Here is a 23,020-nt window from a genome sequence, read left to right on the forward strand (position 1 = left end):
AGGAAACTTTAACTTTAAAAAATGTTTTTGCATGAAAAATTTCCAAGTCTTTGGTGATAATCAATGAAATGCCTTAATGAAACAGGTCTCGGAATGGGACTGAAGAAAAGGTACCTATTCGGCTACTGTGAGAAAAGACTGATTTCGTTTCTGGGACATAATGAACAAGTGATTCTCAACAGATGGCAAGGTGCTTCCCTAGGTATCAGAATATTTGGGGTTGGAACAAAAAGGCTATGATTTTTCAAAACAAGATGGTACCTTATGCCTTTGATTCAACTTCATTTATTTAAAAAATTCAGTTAACATTGAAGGGAATGTAGGGTTTTTTTTTTGGTTTCTAAATGGGAGGATGCTTTAAAAAAAGTAAGAGATACCAAAATGAAGACCAAGAAAGATAAACAGTACAATGTGGTGTTATAAAAAAAATTGGGAAAACAACAGAAATGAGAGGGAAGAGTCAAAGGTAAAGATCAGAAAGTAATGGAAGAATTAACAGGATGACTCATGGTTGGCTCGGAAGGTCAGGTGAGGGGAAGGCTTACTCTGAAATTGTCCTAGGAGAAACTACTGAAAGATTTAAAGAAGTAATCCAAAGCTCCTACTACAGCAAAAGATGAAAACAGTTTTGATTAAAAAGGAAAAATATACTGTAAAATATTTATTTAATAATTTTATAATCTATACAAAATTGAATAAAAAATACAACAAATTATTTTCACTTCTTTACAAAAGTGCATACAGTACAACTTGCAAATTGGGCTCAGCACTCTACAAATAGGGCCACACATCAAGATGTGAACTTATTATTGTCTTAAATAAGTAAAGGCTCTGTGTACCACAAACTATGAATTAAATTCCAGGGAAATATTGCTTTAGTAACATGAACAATTCGATGGTACCATAGTCTATTTTATTTAAAAAATTAAATAAAATTCCTCAAACACCACTTTTCTACTTGTTTCTGAGTAAACAATTCCCTAGGTAGCAAAATAAAACAAAACAAGGACAAAATGTAAAATTAGAGGCTGCTATTTATGATATCACTTCCTCTTCCCTTCTTTAGCTAGTGTTGTTTTCCTTTCCCTTATTCAGAAAGGAAGGTGAGTGGAAAATGACTTATCCTTATTCATTTGCTTCTAGAATTCCTGCTTACATAAATGAATATGTCAGTTTTGGAATCTTGACACTATTATTCTGCGTTCACCTATGGCATTCTAAAAAAGTTAATCTAGTTTTTTTGTTTGTTCGTTTTAATTAAGATAAGGCAACAAAATTGGTTTTAAAATAGTTACGTCTCACATACCCCAGCAGCCACTTGGTAGACTAACTTCCCAATTAAATGTACACAGAATAACATTTTTTCAAGTAACCTGGAAATGGAGTCAATAGCAATTCTTATTTTAAGCAGATAGTCAAGATGATCCACCTTCAGAAACAAAGGCAGATTTAATGTACAAAATGCAGGAACCAAGTATAACCTAGTTCCTGTCTCACCAAATAATTAACAAGAGGCTCAGTTTGTGAAAAAGACCTTGGAATACTCCAACTCTCAATGACATCTTTACCTTGAATAAGAAGGACAAATAATATAAAAGCTATACATGGAGATGAACTCATTTAAAGGAAAATTTCCATTTTATTTTGGAGGTAAAGGGAATGCAAATAGAAAACGCGTTAGTTGAAACTTTAGCCCATTTAGTGACTTTTCATCATAGAATTAACAGTCCTTCATACTGAAGAATAAAGACAAGCAAACCTACCTTAACTTTTCTGATTAGGTCACTTGGGTTATTAGCAGGCCTCAAAACTTGCCTTACTTTTTAACTAAATTAGCTTCTCTGGGAAGCATATGAATAATGTAAAAATGTACTTCTAAGAAAAATCAACACAAATACATAACTGTCAAGATGGGAATTAAGAACATTTACACAATGAATTTTTAAAAATAATTTAAATTAGAAATGACACTTATTCCTTATACAACACCAAACCAGGGCAAATATTGTCAATGAAAGGAACAAGTTTCATCTGTAGAAATACAAGCGCACATAAGTAACACAGAAATAAGAATTAAGTTGAACAGAGGCAGGTGTTGTTAGAACATATTTCCCTTCTCTCCTGTAACATCTATGGCCCCTGTGAAGCCCTGGTTCCACTAGGCCAAGCATGTGGCTAATCAGATACAGAAGTACTTGACCTATGAAACACCAAACTCACTTGCTAGCAAGTATACATCACCATGTGCTGCTTGACTGCTCTTGATTACTTGGTTTTCAAAAGTAAATTCACTTTCCAATCAGAAAAAAGTCATCCTTACATTGGCTCTCGTAAATAATCCATGAAGCACACTTCACGTCTGAACAGTATTCTGTTACTAGGAAGACAGCGTATAGTTAATCGGCTGCTCTGAAGCCATGAGATGCACACTCATAAATATGTGTCTACACTTTAAAAAATTAAATACATCCAGGCACGGCTGCTGTGCAGCGTTCTTGCGATAAGAAGCTCGTTAGCATTGTGTTATGAAGTGGTCCTTGAGAATTTGATTCTGGATCTTCCCGCTTTCTGCATTTCTTCATAACACTGACCGCACCATTAGCCAGGAAAACCACAGCGATGAGTGCAAAATAACCAGCGTAGATGAAGAACTAGAGGGGGGAGAATAATTTATAGATTTATCAATTAGAAGGCAAGCTCTTTTATCACATGTATGTGAACAGACTCTATAATTAAAGGTATATTCAGTTTCCCTATAAATGTTTCAAAAAACACTGTGTGCTTATACAATGTGCCAGGCACCAAGAGGCAGCGCAGCGCGGTGATGCTGAAGCCTGACTGCCTGGGTGCGAATTCTGACTACTCCTTACTAGCTGTGTGACCTGGATTGACAGACTCTGTCTCTGAGCCTCAATTTCACTTACAGACCATTTTGTATTTCATATTTCCTAATTACAGAGTTGTTGGAAAGGGATGAGATTATGTCCGTAAGTGTTTATTAGCACAATGCTAATGCTATTATTAATACTATTGTTTTTATTTTGTTGCTGTTGTAACTCAATCCTGGTCTCTACCCTCAAGCTGATATGACTAACAGGTTCAAATTCTGAATATCAAGAACTTCTTTTTTTTTTTTAAGTATTTTATTTATTTATTTATTTATTTATTTTATTGGCTGTGTTGGATTTTTTTTTTTTTTTTTTTTTTTTTGCTGTGCTCGGGCTTCCTTTACTTGTGGTGAGTAGGGGCTAATCTTCGTTGTGGTGTGCGGGTTCCTCATTACCGTGGCTTCTCTTCTTGTGGAGCACAGGCTCTAGGTGCATGGGCTTCAGTAGTTGCAGCACATGGGCTTAATAGTTGTGGCTCACGGGCTCTAAAGCGCAGGTTCAATAGTTGTGGTGCGTGGGCTTAGTTGCTCCGCGGCATGTGGGATCTTCCCAGCCCAGGGATCGAACCCGTGTCCCCTGCATTGGCGGGCAGATTCTTAACCACTGCGCCACCTAGGAAGCCCCATACTCTTACCCAGAAGAGGGCAGTAGAAGGTCAACTATTGATATATTCCATTATAAGATTACTTTTTATAAGAATCTTCTCTAAGCCAATTTTTTAATGTGACTATGAAATTTATCAACATCATCATCATTTTCTTCTTAAAATAACTTACTAAATACAGATAAGTACGGATAAGCTAGTTCATGGGTGCAACAAGCATGCCGCTCTAACCCTCTGAGCCATGTCCTTTAAAATTTGGATACATTCTCCTATAGGAACCTCGTTAATTAATCATGCAGTTACAAGTTTCAGCACAGCCCACAAAACTCTATTATCCCATAGGTTTAAACCCCACCATTTCTATAGCAAGCACTTACTGTCCTACCCTCCATCCCAAATGAAAGCACCTAACCATTGAGAGGTCTTCTCAAGGTTTTTTTTTGCAGGTAGTAATTGGGAAGTAATTCTTACTTAAGTAATTCTTAAGTAACTCTTACTTAAAAGAAAGTAATAAGTTCCCATTCCTCTGCTCTATCCACCCCCTCCCCCATCATTTTCTGAGGCAGCGTGATTCAGAGGGAGAGGCCTACGCTTTGGAGTCAGATGCTGGTTTGAATCCTGGTTCTGCCACACCATTACTGACTGTGACCTTAAACAATACAACATCTCTCAGACTCATTCTCTTGAGGTCTAATCCTGATAACAACTCTGCAAAATTCTATATAAAGTGCCTGGCACATAAAAGCAGTCAATGCACATTACCTATTATTATTATTTCTCTTTCGGATCGCCTCAGTAAAAAACAAAGTTAATTACTGCTAACATGTTAGATCTCTGTATTTTAAGAAAAGTAATATGTAAGTAAGGAAGGAATAATAGAGATGGAATCATTTGGGCTGAGATGGGGTAGGGTGAGCACTTTTTCATTCAATTGCCTATTTTCCTAAAGTACAGAACAAGCCCTACCTACAACTCACAATGCATGAAGGCATATACAAATATACAATTCCTGAGTGAACAGAAGTCTTCACACTGTCTCTGAGTGTTTGTGCGGGTGTTTTCTCAATAGGTCATGTTAAGAATCATAACACTATTCATCAACAGCAAGTCATTATCTTGGTATGTGGGTGAGGGGTGTTTTAAATAAAGAAGGGAGGAGACTTAGAGAGCTTTGAGGTGAAGCAGGGCATCTCAAACAGGGGATACAGTATTCCAGGCACAGAATTAAAAATGGAGGGAAATAATGGATGAGGAAGCAGAAGAGCTTAGCCTGAAAGGAACAAATATTACCTCTCAGCTCCACCAAGCTGGTTAATTACATTCAGAAATGTTCTAGGACCTCATCAAAAAGATGATGGTCTCAACATCCTCCTGGTAGAAAAGAACTAAGGAGGGGGGATGACTGAAGGAAGGAGGGAACACTTCTACTTTTTATTTTATATCTGTCTATATTGTTTGAGTTTGTTTCCATGAAGCAAATTTTGTTACCCTGATCAACTCATAACATCTTCAGTACCGAAACAGAGATCTCACCTGAGTGGTAATTTCCAAGCCAAGGCCACTGGCATCTACCACAATTAGAGTGAGCAGAGTCTGCAGTGCCAGAGCAATGAAGGTATTTACACCGAACACTAGGGCATAGCGCTCCATGCTGAGGTTTGCAGCAATCTGAAACCTTAAAAAATAAATAAAAAGAATGCAGACAAGAATTACTTCCAGGATAGTTTCATATTTTACTTTAAATGTGACGAGTAGCCCATGTTTTCTACTGTCAATTCCCATCCCAACCAATGAAGAGTATTTTGTTGCTAAATGATGTAAACCTCTTGCAAACATCTGAAAACAGCAGGAACATGTGAACAAGGAAATAAATGCCTAAATGCTTCTTCAGGAAAAAAAATGATAATGCACATATAATATAATGCTTCCTCTCATTTGCCTCTTTTAACCAGAAAATCTAATTTGTAAAGAAACCAAAAAGTTAATCCTGTAACACCTTTTCCTAATGCTTCTTTGAATCAAAATACATACGTTGCTATAGTGATGAGTAACATGTAGATGATTCTGAAGACAACATAGGATGCGTAGCATATCCAAATGTTACCCACAGTGTCCATGATATACACTGCGGCAGCAATCAGGAGAGAAAACAGAGATAATGTCAATTCTCCCCAAGTGGACCAGGATATTTTTATGTAACCAACTGCAAACACAGCAACAGCACCTATAAAACAAAGAGAGAAAAGTAATTTGTCATTTTGCTAAACAAACAGTATTTCAATAAATTAAAAATTCATCTTAGATTATTACATTTTAAGATCTTTTAACTTTTAAACAGGGTAGCTCAAGATTACGGAGGGTCTTGAAAGTCAGGCAGAGAATTTTGGACTTGACAGAATAAACAGTGTGGAGCCACGGAGAGATGATGAGAGACTGAATCAGGGCGGCTGATAATGAGATGGAAAAGGAGGACACAGAACTTCTAAGGAAAAGCTACTAAGGCGGACGCAGAGGCAGGAGTCAAAAAGAACCACTGCCTGTAGCGTGGCAACGTGGCAGGGTGGCTCCTCTCTCCTCCCAACTGAGGGGCAGTTTATTACGCGGTAAAATGATGATGGTGGTGACAATGGTTTACATGTATGAAATGCTTTCTAAGTGCAGTCACAGTTACAAGTGTTTACAGGAATCTTATAAAGTCTTTCAAAATCTCATGAGGTGGGTCAACAAATCAGAAAGGGACAATAGACTATAATGGCCAAAGACAGGCTCTGAGTTCACATCTCAACTTGACCACTTACCGTCTAAATGACCTTGGGCAAGTGATTCACCTATCTGTCCGCAGCTTCCTTAACTGTAAAGTGGGGATAATAATTATGCCTATCTTAGGAATTCTGTGAGGACTGAGTTAATATACAAGAAGTCTTCAGAACAGCACTTGGCACATAGTAACACAACATATATTCACTCCTGTTATTATAAAGTGTTGTACAGCTGACTTGATGTTTTTCAATGAGTGGCAAAAGCACCCAGTAAATCAGATAATGGAAACTTGGATAAGAAAATTTAGAGGACCGTTATATTAGGTTTCCCAAAGGTTAAAAAAATTCAAGTTTGTTAGTCATAGTCCTCCACTGCATGTGCACTTCTAAACTGTCCTCCTAAATTACAGAGTTCAAAATAAGTAAATCCTTCTTGGGGGTTACTTCAAATTTGGGAGGGGAGAGAAAATCTGATTACAATTGACTTCACTACCAGAGGAAACTCCCCCGCCCAACCTGCCCTACCACCCTGCACTGCTTACCCAGTAAGGTTGAAGCAGCCTCCACACCGCCGTTATAGATAGCAGCGTGGCGAGAAGGCATCACCTGCTCCCACAGGCCCTGTGCGTAGTTCACGACTTGAAAATAGCCACAGGTGGACAGGGCCCACCATACGGACCAGCAGAGCAGAGGGCGAGAGGAGTAGCATACCAGGAAATCATTCCACAGGACCTTCAGCACAAGGAGACGGTCTGGCTTGGATTCCTACACAGAAAAAGGGAAGAAGACAACTGTACAGAAAGCAATTATATATACTCAATTTTCTATTCAACAGACTTTTTTCTTTTTCCTTGTGAAAACCAACTGCTTATTTCGTGTGTGTGTGTGTGTGTGTGTGTGTGTGTGTGCGTGTGTGTGTGTGCGTGTGTATAGTATGTGCATAACTTCTTAGCGTTTATCCCCTCTGAGGAAAAAACATATTCATAGAATTTTTGCTTTGAATGTTCTATAAACATTAGTACAACCAGTAAATGATACATTGTTTACAAAATGAAGGTAGAAAGATGGTCAGAGATTGCCTACTTTAGCCAAAGGGAGGTGACATTCCACACCTCTCCACAGAGTGGCAAGCAACATTAAGAATAAGCAATAATTAGTGACCCTAGTAAATCACTGCTCAGGTAGAGTCCATCAGTGAGAACCTATCAGATTCACAGAAAGACAGTGGTTAAGAAAGAAATCTTAGAAAGAAATAAACCAAAATATTAGCAACAGTTCTCTCTGGGTGATGGGGTAATCAGTGATTTTAATTTTCTTCCTTATGCTTTTTATATCACCCAATATTTATGGGAAATGTTACTATCACAATGAAGTAGTACAGCTACTATGCATGTAAATTTTTAAAAATAAATTTATTTATTTATTGGCTGCGTTGGGTCTTCGCTGCTGCACACAAGTGGGGGCTACTCTTCATTGTGGTGTGAGGGCTCCTCACTGTGGTGGCTTCTCTTGTGGAGCATGGGCTCTAGCTGTGTGGGCTTCAGTAGCTGTGGCACACAGGCTCAATAGTTGTGGCACACGGGCTTTGTTGCTCCGAGGCGTGTGGGATCTTCCTGGCTCAGGGATCGAACCCATGTCCCCTGCGCTGGCAGGCAGATTCTTAACCACTGTGCCACCTAGGAAGTCCCTATGCATGTAATTGAGTGAGTCAAAACATTACTGAGCTATTTACCATCATCCCTGGATGATGCGAAGAAGTCAGTATGAGACTCCCGACACCCTGTGAAATATCTCTGACTCCAACTGTATCAAAGGTCAATCTATCAAAGGTTGCCATAATTACCGAGCCTCACTCAGAACATAGGAAGTTTTACTTTTACTTCTGCAGCTAACATGGCAGGGCAAAATAAGAGAATCCAAAGGGACCAAGGGGAAGCTAAGTATGAAGTGGCATATAGGAGCCAGGATATGTGACAGGGGCCACGTTACAGATTAACACCGACAGCAGCAGCATGATTCAACCAGCTCGCTGGCAGGAGGCCATGTCCGGCACATGAGAACCTCCAGACGTAAAACGATTACTCCCACCTGCTGTCAGCCCTTTCTGCTTTATTTTTAAAAACTGAGATATAATTGACTTTTAACATTATATTAGTTTCAGGTGTATAACATAACGATTCTGTATTTGTATACATTGTGAAATGGTCACCACAATAACCCTAGTCGACATCTGTCACCAGACAGTTATAATTGTTTTTCTTATGAAGAGACCTTTTAAGATCCACTCTCTTAGCAACTTTCAAATATGCAATATAGTATTACTAACTATAGTCACCATACTGTGCATTACATCCCCATGACTTATTTACAATTGGGAATTTGTAGCATTTGACTCCCCTTTACCCATTTCGTTTACCCCCTAACCCTTGCCTCTGGCAACCACCAATCTGTTCTCTGTATCTATGAGCTTGGGGGTTTTATTTGTTTTGTTTTTAGGTTCCAAATATAAATGAGATCATATGACAGCTTTCTTTCTCTGTCTGACTTACTTCACTTAGCATAATGCCCTCCAGGTCCATCCATGTTGTTGCAAATGGCAAGACTTCTGTTTTTTTTATGCCTGAATAATGTTCCAGTGTGTATACATATGTGTGTGTATACCACATTTTCTTTACCCACTCATCCACTGATAGAAACTTAGGTTGTTTCTATATCTTGGCTATTGTAAACAATGCTGCAATGAACTGGTGGGTACCTGTATCTTTTCTGGGTTAGTGTTTCCATTTTCTTTGGATATATACCCAGAAGTAGAATTCTTGGATCACATGGTAGTTAGATTTTTAACTTTTTGAGGAACCTCCACATGGTTTTCCATAATGACTGTATCAATTTACCTGCCCAGCAACAGTGCACGAGCTTTCCCTTTTCACCACGCGCTTGCCAACACTTATTTCTTATCTTTTTGATAACTTATTTCTCTTTTAGTTATCCTAACAGGTGTGACATGAGATCTCATTGTGGTTTTGATCTGCATTCCCCTGATGATTAGTGATATTGAGCATCTTTACATGTACTTGTGGGCCGTCTGAATGTCTTCTTTGGAAAAAATGTCTATTCAGATCTTCTGCCCATTTTTAACTTGGATTCTTTTTATTTTTTTGCTATTGAGTTGTATGAGTTCCTTATATAATTTGGATATTAACCTCTTATTAGACATATGATTTGCAAATATTTTTTCCCACTCAGTAGGTTGCCTTTTCATTTTGTTGTTTTTCTTTGTTGTGCAGAAGCTTTTTAGTTTGATGTTGTCTCATTTAATTATTTTCATTTTGTTGCTTTTGCTTTTGCTGTCATATTTAAAAAAAACCAAAACACTACCAAGGCAGCGGTCAAGGAGCTTACCACCTATGTTTTCTTCTAGGTGTTTTATGGTTTCAGGTCTTATATTCAAGTATTTAATCCATTTTACATTAATTTCTGTGCAGCCCCTTCTCCTTTAAATAGAATCTTTTAATAGGTATAGTTAGGTGTTTATAATATCAAAATAAATGCTACTCTTTTCTTAGCTCAGTTATACGCAGAGGGAAATTTGTCCATGGTCAGGCCAATAGCCAGGATGGAAAATTTCGAGAATAGGTTTGCTTCTTTTATTAAGTGCTGTTAAAGAACACAATCCTCATACTAATTCTTGCTATAAACAATGAACATTTTTTTCATGGTGATAGGACAATCATTATTTCCTCAGTTATTGATATTTCATTACCCAAAACACAGCAAAAACACATAGAATGAGCCTTACCCAACGGGGATAAATAAAGTACACCTGGTTTCAAGGAAAAGGAACTGAAATATGTATCATGGAAAAGCTGGTGTTTGAGACAGGCTTTGGGAGACAGATAAGATTAGAATAGAGAGATAATAAAGGACAACATTCAAAGCAAAGGAAACAAGAACAAAAGCACAGAAGAAGGTGCTTTTGAGGTGTACTTAAGAATCAGCAATGATAAAGTTCTCTTCCAATAGAAAAGGCTTCTGGGACACTCTTCCCCGCTCTGGCCTGCTGTGTACTTAATCTTGTTCCAAGAATACTCATTCTTGCCTTGGCCTGGTATCTCACAGAGCCCTAGTTCATAAGCCTGAAAGGGGGGCGTTGGAAACCTCCTAAGAGCTGGCACAGAGATCTGCTCTTTTTCAGGGGAGATGACACCTATCTGAGCTTCAAGGGCATTAAGCTGCAAAAAGGAGGGGGTACAACCATATATGGCTACACACCCTCTCCCCTCCATTCCAACTCAGACATATCCATCGGCAGGGATGCAACTGGAGATATCCAGAGGGAAAAGTTGTGACCACAAATGAGAAAAAAAAGAGGGTCAAAAGACAGACTTTGTCCTTCACACAAGTCTCTCTCTGATTCTGGCTTTTAGTGCTCAGGGCCAACCTAGTGGGAAAGGCAGAATACTGCCCAACGCAAATCTCCCATCAGACATTTTCATCATTATGGTTTCAGTTCTTTGGATTCTGAGTTTTAATAATAGTAGTTTTACTAAGAATGAGATAACGAATCTAAGGTTTTTGGCACAGTGTCTGGTACCCAGGTCAAAATAAATGGGAGCGGAGATCATGACTCAGCTACATACTTACATACATTCAGATGAGAAAAATTTCTAAATCTTAGGCTTTTTACTGTAAAATGAAATTAATGCTTACTTTAACAGGTTATTACAAGAACTGGATAAGTATTATTCACTATGTAGCAAGTGCTCAATGACTGTTGGTTTCCCTTACATTCTATTTATCATGACTCATTAACGCAATCAACAAACAATTCCTGAATGCCCAGAGGATGTGCCTGGAAATGTTCCAGACACTAGTGATACAGCAGGAAAGTCCCCGCCCTTATGAAATTTACATCGGAGTAAGAGAGACAGATGATAAACACACCTGTACAAGAGAGCTTACAGTAGGAATAATACTATGAAGAAAGTAAGCAGGGTGATGGCTAGCAAGTGACTTTGGTATAGACAAGTAATGATTGCTAAGAGTGTTAATGGCTTTCTGAAAAGCTGATACCTGTGTTGAGACCTGAGTGACATAAAGGACCCAGCCATGAAAATCAGAATGAAGGGCAGTCCTGACTGAGAGAACCTCCTGATTGAAGTTCTGAGGCAGGAACAAGCTTGATGTGTTTCAGCTCAATTAAGAGATAAAGTGAGAGAGGTTGGCAAGGAGCCAAATTGTATGAGGTCTTACAGCCCATGATGAGCATTTTGGATTTTCTTCTACATACAATAGCAAAATGTAGGGGGGAAGGATAATTAGGGTTTAATGCCTAGATTATGAAGATTTAAGTTAAGGGCTAATGACTGCAGTTAAATTACTGCTATGGTATTAATTATGTGGGCCTACATATATGGGGGCCTGGACAGGAAAGGAGAAGTTGTTCATGGTATGCCTGGGAAACAGGAGAAAAAAGACAGAGTGCCTTCACATCAATCAGCTCACAAAACTCAGGATTCTAGAGTCAAGGAAAGCTTAGCAGTCATCTGTTTTAACACTCTCTGCATTTAGGGATAGCCTAACTCAGGAATTTGTGATAGAATTAGTACCAGACTCTCATAACTCTTTTCACAAGGCCTAGAATAACAGGGGCAATTCAAAGGGAAAATGAGAAATTATTTACAGCCCCACAAATAAATATATACAGTGAAGGTACAAAGCTGTTCTTGATTATTCCTATCTAATGATAAAGATAATAATAGAAATTACCATGTATTGATTACCTACTTATGTTTACTGACTTGAAAGCTCTACGTGGCTTTATTTAATACTTGAAATAGCCCTATGAGATAGGTGTATGAATGAGGGAACTCAAAGTCACAAAGAATTAAGAAACTTGCCCAAGATTACCCTGATGGTAAGTACTAATACTGGGGATTGTCTTCCTTCTTCAAAGATATATGTGCTGCTATAAATGATATTGAGTACAAAGTGAAAACATTTACTTTGCTGCTCTCAGTGTTTTATAGAACTCAAACACACACACACACACACACACACACACACACACACAGAATGCTTCTTAATAGTAAAAGGTATTTGACTTCCTAGGTGGTGCAGTGGTTAAGAATCTGCCTGCCAATGCAGGGGACATGGGTTCGATCCCTGGGCTGGGAAGATCCCACAGGCTCGGAGCAACTAAGCCCGTGTGATGTAACTACTGAAAGCCCACTCGCCTAGAGCCCGTGCTCCGCAACAAGAGAAGCCACAGCAATGAGGAGCCCGTGCACCACAATGAAGAGTAGCCCCTACTCGCCGCAACTAGAGAAAGCCCATGTACAACAATGAAGACCCAATGTAGCCAACAAATAAGTAAATAAATTTATAAAAAAAAAATAGTAAAAGGTGTCAATCTACAAATAAAAGTATAGCTGTATTAACAGATATCATTTATTAAGTATTAATCACATGTCAAGCCCTGTGCTAAAGAGAGTTGGTTTAATTTACATCATTTCTAATGGATAAGCAACTTAAAAAAAAATCACAACCAGCTATATGCCAGGCACAAAATGAGTCCAGTTGCCTGTTTGGGAAAGACAGTCACTGGCTTTGGCAGCTCCTCTGCCTGCAATGTCAGCACCCTTTGCGCCAAAGCAGTAGACTCATTCTGAAAATCAACTTAAAAATACTCTAAGGTAACTTGTGGACTGGGCTATCACTTTGACTTCTACCTCTTTCTCCCCTCTTTTCAAGTCAAGATAAAAACACAATGACTTAACACTCTTCTTTACTGTAACTACCACAGTTATCATTTATGGTTCAATGATGGGCTTTGTCAACTTAAAATGGCACTGTGATCTCCAAAATCCACATTCTAACTTTCCTTCAAGCTCATCAAAGGAAAATAGCAGTATTTTAGGGTTGTACAGCTGCCAAGCTGCACTGCTTGCTTGTCATGGTGTCAGTAGCAGAGCCAAGGAGATTATGAAACTGGCTTGAGTCCTAATTTTTACCACACCATGGCCAACATAATGGTTTTGACCATGTTGTTATCCCAGTAAAACACTTCATGGAGCAAGGGATAGACTGCAGTGGACCTCATATATGCTCTAAAATTATGCTTACAAGTACATCTGTGTAAATCTGCACAACTCACTAATGTTGGACCCCAATTCTTATCTCTAAAATGAAAGGGTGATGTGATCTAAAGTCTCTTTAACATGCTCTGATTGTTCTATGATTTGTGGTTAGAATCACTTATAACTCAAAAATTTTAGGATTTTCAGCATGTCAAGTACTGACATTTTGCATATCTATAAATAACAAATATCAAGGTGGTCTAGGACAGAGTTTTTTAAACTGTAGATTTCAACTCAGTAGGTAATAAAATCAATTCAGTGGGCAGTGATCACATTATAAAAAACAAATGGAATGTGTCAGAATAAACCATTGTGTTATAAAACTTTTGTTTTATGGATAATTTTGAGGGGTTCAAGACTTCAGTGAAGGAAATAACTGCAGATGTGGTGGAAATAACAAGAAAACTAGAATTAGAAATGAAACCTGAAGTTGTGACTGAATTGCTGCAATTTCATGATAAAACTTAAATGGATAAGGAGCTGCTTCCAATGGGTGAGCAAAGAAAGTGGTTTCTTGAGATGCAATCTACTCCTAGTAAAGATGCTATGAAGACTACTGAAACACAAGAAAGGATTTAACATATTACATAAACGTAATTCATGAAGGGTTTAAGAGATTGACTCCAATTTTCAAAGAAGTTCTACTATGGGTAAAATACTATCAAACAGCATTGATGCTGCAGAGAAATCGTTCCTGAAGTATCAGTCAATTGATGTGGCAAACTTCTTTGTGGTCTTGTTTTAAGAAATTGCCACACGCTGTGGTTGAGAATCTGCCTACCAATGCAGGCGACACGGATTTGATCCCTGAGCCAGGAGGATTCCACATGCCACGGAGCAACTAAGTCCATGAGCCACAACTACTGAGCCCACGTGCTGCAACTACTGAAGCCTGCAAGCCTGGAGCCCATGCTCCGCAACAAGAGAAGCCACTGCAATGAGAAACTGGTGCACCACAACGAAGAGTAGTCCTCGTTCCCCATAGCTAGAGAAAGCCATGAAGACCCAATGCCACCAAAAATAAAATAAATAAACAACAAATTAAAAAAAAAAAAGAAAAGAAATTGTCACAGCCACCCCAACCTTCGGCAACCACCACCTTGATCAGTCAGCATCAACAATATTGAGGCAACACCTTCCACCAGCAAAAAGATTACGACTCGCTGAAGGCCCAGATGATGGTTAGCAATTTTTAGCAATAATGTATTTTTAAATTTAGGCATATATATTATTTTATACATAATGCTACTGTACACTTATCAGACTACAGTATAGTGCAAACATAACTTTTATATGCACTGTGAAATCAAAAAAATTGTGTGACTTGCTTTATTACGATACTTGCTTTATTTCGGTGGTCTGGAACTAAACCTGCAATATCTTTGCGGTATGCCTGTATCACACATAATTTTCAGCACAAATGAGGAAGATAACTTTCTATCTTTGACTTTCATACTTTGGACTTCCATTCAGAAACTGGAAGTATTCACCATTTATTGGAATCATTTCACCTATTCATTTAGAAAAAATTTGCTGAGAACTTCCTTTACATACCAAGTTCTGAAGATAGAAAGATGAAGAAGACACAGGCATTGCTGTGGCTTCTAAGACATCTCCAGCACAAGCAATATAATGTTGTACCAGTCTTGGGAGTCACTCACTCCAGAGGAAAATACCTTTGTCACCCCTAATATAAATCAATATTATCTTGAATGAATGAATGAATGAATGAACCAATGAAGCAGCTCAAGATAAAACCAGAATCCAAGTGAACTGAGGGGGTTTCCTGTCTGTTTTTTCACCACTGGTCTAGCCCCAGAGTAGCAACCACCAGGCATTTAAGGCTGCGCTTACCTGTTCCTCCACGGGAGGCTCCTCTGTATTTAGAGGGATTTTTGATTCAACATCTTCCCACTGTGGAGGGTGGTTAGAAGCTGAGGAGTCAATAGCAATGCCACCATTGTGCACCTTGACACCATTTGTTCCCAGGGAGGATGGAGGAACGTGGTGAAAGAAAAGGCTCTTCTGTGGCATAGGCAGAAACCAGGCCACAGCGAAAGCCACAGAAACACAGGTGAGAGAGATGACATTCAGGCTGAACAGGGACCAGCCTGCCACTGAGACGAGGATCTGCCCCAGGACAGAGCCCACTGTGAAGCCCACCAAGGTGGCACTTCGACAGTAACTCGTGACTTTCTGGTACATATTCAGGTCTACCACACTGTAGATATAAGAATAATAGGCAATTTCAGTGGCGGTGGCGATGCCGTAGAAGAATTCCAAGAACTGAATGGCCAGCAGGCCCTGGGCATAGAGCAGCATGAACCACGTAACGATAAGACTGAGTCCCTGCAGCAGAACAACAGGCTTATAACGGAGGTAGTCTGTGGCAAGGAACACAGGAAACAGCAGCACCAGGTAAGAGTAAGTCCACACTGGATATATTTCATTAAAGACCTAGTAGAAAAAGGATAAAATCCCGTTAGTCATCTCAAAGGACCTGGAATATTCATATTTTATTCTTATAAAACAATCTACCAATACCTCAAAGATCTCATTCTTATCAACCAAAGAAATCTTGACAACAATTCTGATAACTGTTTGGAATATACTTCCTCGTTTCCACCCCATCATCTTTCTCCTAATAAAATCTTCTCTATTCATCAAGGCCTAGTTCAATGCCTTTCTCATCCTGGAAGACTCTGCTGCAGCTGACAGTATTTGTATCCCAACATCCAAAGCTCTCTTGATACTGCTTTGTATGAGTCAGTCTCCTCAATTACCTCAGAGCATTGCTTCTTAACCATGGCTACATACCTCCCAAGGAGCTTTAAAAAATTTGGATGCCTAGACACAGGCATTTTTCAAAAGCCTTCTTAGAGATTCTACAATGAGCCAGAGTTTAGAACCATTGCTTTATAGGTTCTTTCAGGGTGGACTTGACTTTCATTTGTACAACCTAACAGACCACATACTGTTTGGAAAATACTTGGCTCAATAAATGCTTTGGAAATAGACGTTTTGGAATCATTGTCAGTTCTTACTTCTAGCCACAGAATGGGGAGCTGTGATCCTATTGTTTGATTAGGTTTCTCTGATTTTAAGAGTTTCATTTCTTTGGAGTAACAGGAATAGATAAAGAAGGTAAATCTGTCCTACAGTCTTACCAGAGTTTACTAACTGTGGAGTAGCACTGTAAGCAACTCTGATGTCTTTCTTTTTGCATGTTTATAATATGAAAAAAATGGAAGATTTGTTTTCATTTTCATTAATTTTTCGCTGGAAGATAGGAGAAATAATTTTTAAGCCACAAAGACCCCAGCTGGAATTTGAATTCCATCGTTTGCTATATGATTTTAAGCAATTTTTGTTGTTGTTCTTCCTTTCAGCCTTAATCTACATTATGTCACAGGGTTGTTTGTTGCAAGGACTAAATGAGAGAATACACGTTAATCACTTACTCCACTTAATTTTTTCATATGTTTAAAGACTTAAGGACTGAACCCCAAACACAGACCACTTGGGCAGTACAATTAAATTAATTAAACTGTCGTCCCCATTCTTTGAATAACAGTCACTGTAGGAGACTTCTTCCCTCTTTTTACACCTACCCGAGAGGCTAGCAAGTTCCTGGGGGTTTAAGTCAGTTTTTTAAGTGATCATGTCAAAGTTTGGATCAGTGGCCCCAGTTTTTAAGTGCTTTCTGAAAGGTAGTCTTGCTAACAGGCTAAATACTTTGTGATGGAGGAATCTAATCCTCGGCTTTGACTTTCTTTTTAAAGCTCATGTATACCTCAGTTCACCCAAGTGTAACACGGACTGTTGTTTTAAGGTTTTAGAGAAACAATGAAGTAAAAAAATTTTATAAAATATTTGCCAATGTAGTGAACAACTAAAAAGGAAAACAATCTGAAATACACTCCAGACTTGATTTCTGACTGTCTGTATATCAAAAGTGATTTGTCTAATAGCCTCACCTTCGTGAATTCTGGTCTAATTTGCGTCCGTAAATCATTTAGCAACCTCCATTTACCAGGAAACTTTCTTGTGCCTGAATGTGTGCATGAAAGAATAATCGAGAACCACAGAACTGATTCTTATTCACAAGTGTGGAAATTTTAGCAGACGAGGAACAAAGGTGCTCGGCTGACATAACACAGGGTTGGGTCAGACACTTCTCAGTAGAAAATCAAAGGGGTTAAGGGCAACCTTGAGATGAAAGCCGTGAAGAGTGAAGGCTTCGCTACAGACTTTTCACAGGTGCGTTCCATGAGCAACTTCTTTTTTGCCTATAATTTTAGATATTCCACAGTTTTCTTAAGTGTGAAACTGTGTCCCCTGTTTGACTTTGCATGTTTCTTCAGCTTCACATTTTCCCCAACACAGTACCACAAAGCTGTTAATCACCACACCCCCTTAAAAATACCTTCCTTCTGTACCCCATCTTCTTTGTTCTCCACCACACCCCTTGGGACTTTCATTGACTCTTTACTCCAGTAATACTGTCTGCACTTAGACATGCTATATACCTTTCAGTACTAGTTGTCCCCAAATGATTAACTGTCAACTTTTCATTATCTAAACCTCATCTTTTCAATGATAAATTTAAAGTGTTTATACTTATGAGTCTAATTCTACTCCTAATACAAAACTACAATTTACATAATGAAGGTGAGGAAAAGCAATGCCAAGTAGAAACAAAAATAAAGGCAAGCAGGGGAAAAAGACCAGACGTGTTCTCTTTAACTTATTCTAACTAAGAAATGTGAATTTACTCCTAGGAGAGATCAACCCAAGATGACTGTCCCTGCCATAGTATTATGAGCATTATAATAGCTCATCTCTACTGACTCACCACACACTAGGATAATTACCTCACCTATAGGACCTCATTTAATCCAAACAACACTAAGAGGTAAACGCTTTTATCATCTCTATCTTACAACCAAGGAAGCTAGGCCTTAAGTGAATTGCCCAAAGTTATCCCAACTAGTCACTGGCAGACGGAGGATCTGCACCTAGATATTCTGAATCCACCACACGAAAATGCCCCAGGTCTTCAATCAGAAAAATGTTGTTGATCATATACTATGTTCCAGGCTTACTTCTAATGCTGACAGCAACTTTTTCAACTGGCATAGGGTTGCTTTTATGGGGCTTTCATGAAGACAGAAGACCAGACGATCTGCAGAGCTTAATCACTGGCTCTCCAAAAGTAACCAAAAGAAGATCCCTTCTCCCTCAATGACTCCAAGGAGAACTAGACTCTTATTGTCCACACCTGGACAATACCTTCTTCTCTCAGGTAAAATCTGCCATGTGAGCAAAGGGAACTAATTTTATTCTAAGGTGCCTCTCACAGTTCTTTGGATCAGAGCTTGTTTGTGCTTTTTTCTGAGACACAAAAAGTCAAGGGAAAACAGATGTTCAGTTTTAAGCTCTAATTCAGATTTAGACTTTATTTTAGGATCACGTTTCAATTAGACAACTAGTTAATAAGCACTTATTTGCACAACACTGTTTTCGAACTGTACAGAGATTACAAAAACAAAAAAGAATAAAACAAAGCCTCGGTTCTCTAGGAGCTCTGAACCTAGTGAAGAACACATACACATAAATTATTGACAAGGGAATAGGAAATATGCGGGGTTGCTTCTTTGAGATGGACTGTGAAGGATGAGAAAGTTAGAGGCTAACAGAAAGATATCAAGAGATATGTATGGGAAGATTATTCCAAGGGCAGATCACATCTTCGAGTATAAGCCAGTAGATGAGAGACTGGATATGCTGAATTTCCGATTATAAGATTAACGTGGATGGAGCTTGGGCATGTAGAAGGCAAGGGGAAGAAGGATGCAGTGGGGGGTAAGGGTGTTAAGGAGGTAAGAGTCAAATTCTGTAAGGCTCTGAATATTAGGCGGAATAGTTTTTTTTTTTTTTTAAGATTTATTTATTTATTTATGGCTGCATTGGGTCTTTGTAGCTGTGCACACGCTTTCTGTAGTTGTGGAGAGTGGGGGCTACTCTTCATTGCAGTGCACGCGCTTCCCATTGTGGTGGCTTCTGTTATTGCAGAGCATGGGCTCTAGGCCCACGGGCTTCAGTAGTTGCAGCGTGCAGGCTCAGTAGCTGTGGCACATGGGCCTAGTTGTTCCACAGCATGTGGGATCTTCCCAAACCAGGGCTCGAACCCGTGTCCCTGGCATTGGCAGGTGGATTCTTAACCACTGTGCCACCAGGGAAGTCCCAGGCAGAATAGTTTTAATGTTTTAAATTTAATGGCTTAAAAATATCAAAGAAAGGTAGTGAACCCCATGCTGAAAAAGATGAAAGGATAAAAAAGTTTTTGGTGATAAAGAGCTCTATTTTATTAAAAGTTTGGCTTTCAACTACTGAAATAGCATCAAATTTTTACCTGTTTAAAATCAATAAAGTGATACAGGTTAATGGTTTTCCTGAAATCTAAGGAAAAATCCTTTGAGGGGGCAAAGTGGAAATTCTGAACTTTTTTCCTCCTTTTGTCTTTGGATTTGGTTAACAATAAATAGCTCTATCTAAAATGACTGCACTTGGCCCTTCTAAAGTCTCCTGGGGGAAGTACAAAATTCAACACAAATATCACTGACCGTGAGTTGACATTCACTTTGCCTCAAAATCATGTAATATTAAATAAATAACTGTCCATTGGTGAAAACAAGCACTCAGTCAGGAAGGAGAACAAGGTGTCCTATTTGTTCTAGTTATTAGAGATTCAAAAAATCCAGGGTTCCAGAGAGGGTGGACAGAGCCATACTGTGTATGACCAACAGAATCCTCCATGATCCTGAGGTCCTCAGAGACAAATGACATCCCTTTCCAGACTTCTAGATTTCTCTAGAAGCCCTCTTCCTCACCTGATCTGCAGTAACAGAAGTGTGCTATGTTTTTGTTACACATTCAGCAAATGCTTCCCGGGCCTGGCACCTCTGCTTTATTGCTATACCCCCTAAACATACGTCACTCACCGAGGAAGCGTTCTGATAAGATGGGGCATGTGATGGCACAGCTCACAGCAGTTCTGCCCAGGGCACTTGTACAGAACAGATCGGCTTTCAAATATCAGCACTGGGAGCGTGTTTCTCCCCTGTGTGCTTCTCTTTCAGGCAAGGTGCACAGACTGTGCAGATCACATGGCAGTTCACCTGAAACTTTAATTGTTAGCAGCTCACAAGCAGTATCATTTCTGCTTCGGCAACACTTCAGATTCAGTGGTTGCTATGGGTCTCCAGAATCATTCTCTCTCGTATTTACCGAAGTAGTCTGTCTTCTTGGAGAATCACTCTGTTCACAAGAGTTGGCCCTTTCCACTTTATATTGTTTTTAAATAATATTATAATTCAAATAGGTAATGAATAACTCTTACAGTTCCTTGTGGAGTGGTCCGAAAGTCTGAGAAATAGATCTGAAGTTGGGTAGAAGTCAGTGCTGCTTGCTAGCAGTGAGACAATATGAGAAATTCAAATGAAATTCTCAACCAAGGATTCAATGCTGACTTTCAATTCCCTGTTAAGTGCCCTTGAAGATGCAGGAACAATGCAACAAACTGGAATCTAAGTAATTACAGCCTGCTCTAACCTGTTATGCTGGGATACTCAAAAGAGGTGACTACTAACCCCAGGGGAGAGAGAAAGGTTTAAATGGGAGGAGTACTTCACAGCAACTGGGGCAGGGACGCAGGGCGGGGGGAGAAGTAGACATAGGAAGAAAGGAACAGCTAACTGCCCACTCAGCTTTCACCCTTCGCAGCATTGCAGAAAGGAATACCAGACCTCAGCTTTCATGCTTTGTAGTGTTCAAGGAAGAGGATGCTGAATCTGCTTTACTTGGGTTTTGTGCACCTTGAGTTTAAGTTCTTTTTCAGTTAATATAATGTCTTTCTTCTTCAAAAAACAAGTGTTGAGGTTGATCATAAACATTAAAGAGTTGAACGCATTTTTCAAGTACACAATCCACTTCTAAAGTACTTTACTTACAAATCCTCCTAGGGGAAATCAATCAGCAAGAAGTTCTTGATCATGGACTATGTACTCTCAATTACTCTCAACGTAACAGCAGAACAGAAAGGAGCAAAACTAACATCCGTGAAGCAACAATTCACAACGCAAGCAAAACCATAATCAAATGCCAACTGTGTGATACCATCTAAATATCTGCTTTTTTCCCAGGGGGTGGGGTTGGGGGTGTGTGTGATGGGGTTGGGGGGCGGGTGTGGGAAGCGTATCTTTGGACACAGTCTCGCCCAATTAAAAATCAAGACAAGAAAAGATGATGGGCTCTTGTTGTCTTCTACAGTCCTTATTTCAGCACATCCATCTGTCAAGAGTAAACAATGAAAGGTAGGGGAAGGAAGGGGGTGCAGTAGGTAGAGGGAAGACCCTTTCAGAAAGCTGGGGTTACGCAGCATCTGGTTCCTTACTTTCAGGCAGCAAATATTTATCTAAACCTTTACCATGTCCAAAGTACAACTTGCTGTTTTCGCTTTTTTCTCCAAATAGTCTCTTCCCCCGACCCCCCCCCCCCCCCCCACCGCCGCTGCCTCTGCCCCCGCGCAGGAACTGCTGGATCAGTCGGAAGAGAGTGGGGCTAAGTCCCTCCATGACAGCATCATCAGCACATCGCCTGAAGCACGCGTGCACTGGGGCTCCCGAACCGCGTTTCGAGCCCTTCACCTAAGAGATGCCCCATCAATCCAACGGAGGACAGAGAAGCAGTCGCTTTCCAACCGGGAGAAGTCAGCAATCTCTGCCCAGAATGGCTCCCGCGGCTCCAGCGCCCTTTCCACTCCTCATTTCCTCAACCGCATCCCCTCCCCGGGTCTCACCCCTTCCCGCACACCTCGGCCCCCCCGCGCCTACCTGCCTCTCGGTCAGGTTCTTGTCGGGCCCCAGCAGGTAGGGGGTCAGGAAGGGCTCGGACGGCCTGAGGCTGGCGAAGAAGCCGTAGGCGCAGAGCAGCGCGGTGGGCAAGAACCAGCACTCGCGCGGGACGCGAGCGGTGCGCAGGAGCATGGTGGCCGCCGCCGCCGCCGCCCGCCGGGACACCGGGCCGGGCATATCCATCGGCGGCGCGAGGCGCAGGGACCCGGCCCGGCCCCTTCCTTCTCCTTTTCCTCCTCCGCCAACTGGAGTCAGGCTGAAGCGCTGCCCCAGCGCGAGCGCCCGCAATGGTGAGCGGCGCCTCCGCCCGGCAGGGCCAGGCAGTTCTGGCACAGCCGCCGCCGGCCGCAGCGACTCCCAGCCTTTCCTGGTTGCTGGAGCCTCAAGTGTCGCCGCCCGCCCGCCGAGCGGCCGAAAACCAGACACGCCCTAAGCTCCACCCTCCGCCACCGCCTCCCTGCTGAGAGCCAATCACAGCGCACGCCGGGCACTGGCTTCTCTCCGATTGGTCGGTGACTCACACGCCACGAACCCGCCGCGGCGGGCACGCCGGGTTCCTGACGTCCTCTGGCTCGGGCGCGGAGGACGTGTAGGGCTCAGGGCGCAGCGCTGCGGCGCCGGGGCGCACGCTGCGCAGGCCGAGAGCTGTCTGCCCACGGCGGAGGTCGGCTCGGTCACCTTGCGCGCTGCAGCTCACCTGTCGGGAGTGCTCTAC

General features: G+C 40.6%; 1 protein-coding gene across 3 annotated transcripts; it reads right to left on the minus strand.

Moving 5' to 3' along the window:
* Window positions 1-648: 648 nt before the first annotated feature.
* Window positions 649-22,684, minus strand: SLC19A2 (solute carrier family 19 member 2). 3 transcript variants are annotated; one of them, XM_057727568.1, is made up of 6 exons: window positions 22,289-22,684; window positions 15,245-15,847; window positions 6,794-7,016; window positions 5,524-5,716; window positions 5,026-5,167; window positions 649-2,651 (listed from the first exon to the last, which is right to left on the minus strand). In XM_057727568.1, exons 2-6 carry the CDS (start codon window positions 15,710-15,712, stop codon window positions 2,460-2,462), a joined length of 1,218 nt encoding a protein of 405 aa, XP_057583551.1. In that variant the 5' UTR covers window positions 15,713-15,847; window positions 22,289-22,684; the 3' UTR covers window positions 649-2,459. The 3 variants fall into 3 exon arrangements, with proteins under 3 accessions (XP_057583551.1, XP_057583550.1, XP_057583552.1); XM_057727567.1 differs by having other exon boundaries at window positions 22,285-22,635; XM_057727569.1 differs by lacking the exon at window positions 15,245-15,847 and having other exon boundaries at window positions 22,285-22,635.
* Between the last annotated feature and the right edge of the window lie 336 nt (window positions 22,685-23,020).

This window comes from Hippopotamus amphibius, chromosome 3, assembly GCF_030028045.1.
Source record: "Hippopotamus amphibius kiboko isolate mHipAmp2 chromosome 3, mHipAmp2.hap2, whole genome shotgun sequence".
NCBI lineage: Eukaryota > Metazoa > Chordata > Mammalia > Artiodactyla > Hippopotamidae > Hippopotamus > Hippopotamus amphibius.